The sequence below is a fragment of the Branchiostoma belcheri genome, unplaced genomic scaffold (assembly GCF_001625305.1).
Source record: "Branchiostoma belcheri isolate BF01 breed outbred unplaced genomic scaffold, Haploidv18h27 scaffold100, whole genome shotgun sequence".
Lineage (NCBI taxonomy): Eukaryota > Metazoa > Chordata > Leptocardii > Amphioxiformes > Branchiostomatidae > Branchiostoma > Branchiostoma belcheri.
Window position 1 is genome coordinate 731,065 of NW_017802381.1, and position 1,840 is coordinate 732,904.

At 38.0% G+C, this 1,840-nt stretch overlaps 1 protein-coding gene across 2 annotated transcripts in view; it reads right to left on the bottom strand.

Annotated features, from left to right (window-relative positions):
* Positions 1–612: 612 nt before the first annotated feature.
* LOC109473583 (chromatin modification-related protein MEAF6-like) overlaps positions 613–1,840 on the bottom strand; it is a 4,435-nt gene continuing 3,207 nt past the window's right edge. Inside the window, exons 6-7 of one of the 2 annotated variants that reach the window (XM_019773485.1) lie at positions 1,300–1,331; positions 613–785 (exon numbers count right to left, since the gene is read on the bottom strand). In XM_019773485.1, coding sequence (XP_019629044.1) covers positions 1,315–1,331 — 17 coding nt within the window. In that variant the 3' untranslated portion in view covers positions 613–785; positions 1,300–1,314. Of the gene's footprint in view, positions 786–1,291; positions 1,332–1,840 lie in introns of both variants that reach the window. The other variant, XM_019773494.1, reaches the window with a different exon arrangement.

The window sequence follows — 1,840 nt, forward strand, 5'->3', positions numbered from 1 at the left end:
TTCGAGCTGGCTAAAGCCCTGCGTTGCCCACTAAAAAGCTAGGTTGTCCATCAATATTTCAAGTTGCTGTCAGCACTAGCTGTTTATTTTAGAAGGCAAGCTGTAAGCCAGGCCACCTGTAAAGGTACATGTATCACTCACATGCTGGCTGAGGGGGCACACAGTGTATTTTAGAAACTGTAAGTCAGCCTGCTATGAGCTTTAAAAAGGTCGCTTTGTATGTAAAAAAAAAAGATAACTTGCATGCCAGGCAACCTGGCATCTCCAAGTCTCGCACAGAAAACATGACTTGCCTTGCAAGTAATGCAGTGTACCTAAACCCACATTTAGGTTCAGGTCCGGATTCAAGTCCAGAGGTTTAGGTTCAGTTATGGGCTTGTAAGTCCGGACCTAAACCCATGGCATATACAAAATTGCATGTTGGCAACCTTGCAATGTTGTTTGGGCAAAACTTTGGCCACATAACATGGAGGCCGGTACTTGACGATGCCCGATGGCAATGTTTTCTTCATTTTGCAGCAAAGATTTTGCAATCTACAGAAGGTTTTAGGTGGTTTGGAAAGAAACAGGGTATGTGACATGGTCTTTTATGGTAATACAGTGGGTACGGACTTGGACTTGAACCTAAACATTCTTACAAGTCCGGATCCAAGTCCAGTAAACCGTACTGTTGGAACTTGCTGCCTGTTACAGAACATGCTACACTAACAATCACTAAAACTCTGCTCCACTACTGTAGCCTCCAAACTCCACTTCCACTGTCAGGTCCAGCATCAGCACTCATCCTGAAGTCAAACACATCATACCAACATTAACTGTGTGGTTCTGGGATATATTCTACTGGAAAAATTACACAATATCGAAAAACATATACGAGGGGTGTTCAATATTGACTTCCCCTGACCAATTTCTGACTATTGTAGGTGACTGAAATCACTTAAATGTGTTCACCATTACTATCATTTACATATAATGGTTTATCATCATTACTGAGCCCAACATGTATAACTTTTGACGACGTCATTTTGATGCCATGAAAATTTGCATAAATCATTACCTTACAATAAGGCATTTCTTAACTACAAGATGTGGAACATAATTTATTATCTAATCTTAAGTCCTCAGCCACCCTCCAGTACTACATGTACCTTAAAGCTTAATACTGACATCACATACGTACATGTACATGTAATGTTACCAAAAAAAGTAATATATACGTTGTTGTGCCTAATACAATCAACATCACATATATGCCACCTACTGACATCTATTCCTTAAAACAAAAACTTACTACATCACCTCTTCCTTTTTTGTTCAGCTTGACTTCCAGTCTGAAAAGGAAGAAATCACTGTTATGATGGCAAAGACCATAGTAATATTCAGAGAGCTATTTTTCATTTCATGATGTCTACAACATGACTTGATTTTCAAAAGAAGCTATTTAAGTATTTTGACCATTACAACAACACAATAGTTTCTCTGCTGTTTCACCTTACCAGTATCTTAAAAGTAATCCAGTCCAGTTAATATTGTCTATGCCTAGGCTACCGAGATTATGCATTTCTATCAATACCATTTAATTTATTTTTCCTTATCAATATGCACATCTTTTTTTCAACCACATTGTTATAATGTTGAATCAGTTAATTCAATGATAATTGTCTTTGAGTGGCAGTCACACCAGCAGAAGTTCTGCTGTTTCTACTGTTCTGGTTTTGTAGTCACAACAGACTGTCTACATGTAACTTCATCACAAGGGTGGGACAAAAGGAAAGAGATGTAACATGAGACATGAGATTTAGGATTCATCACTAATGTTTGTAATGATAACATTTTTTTC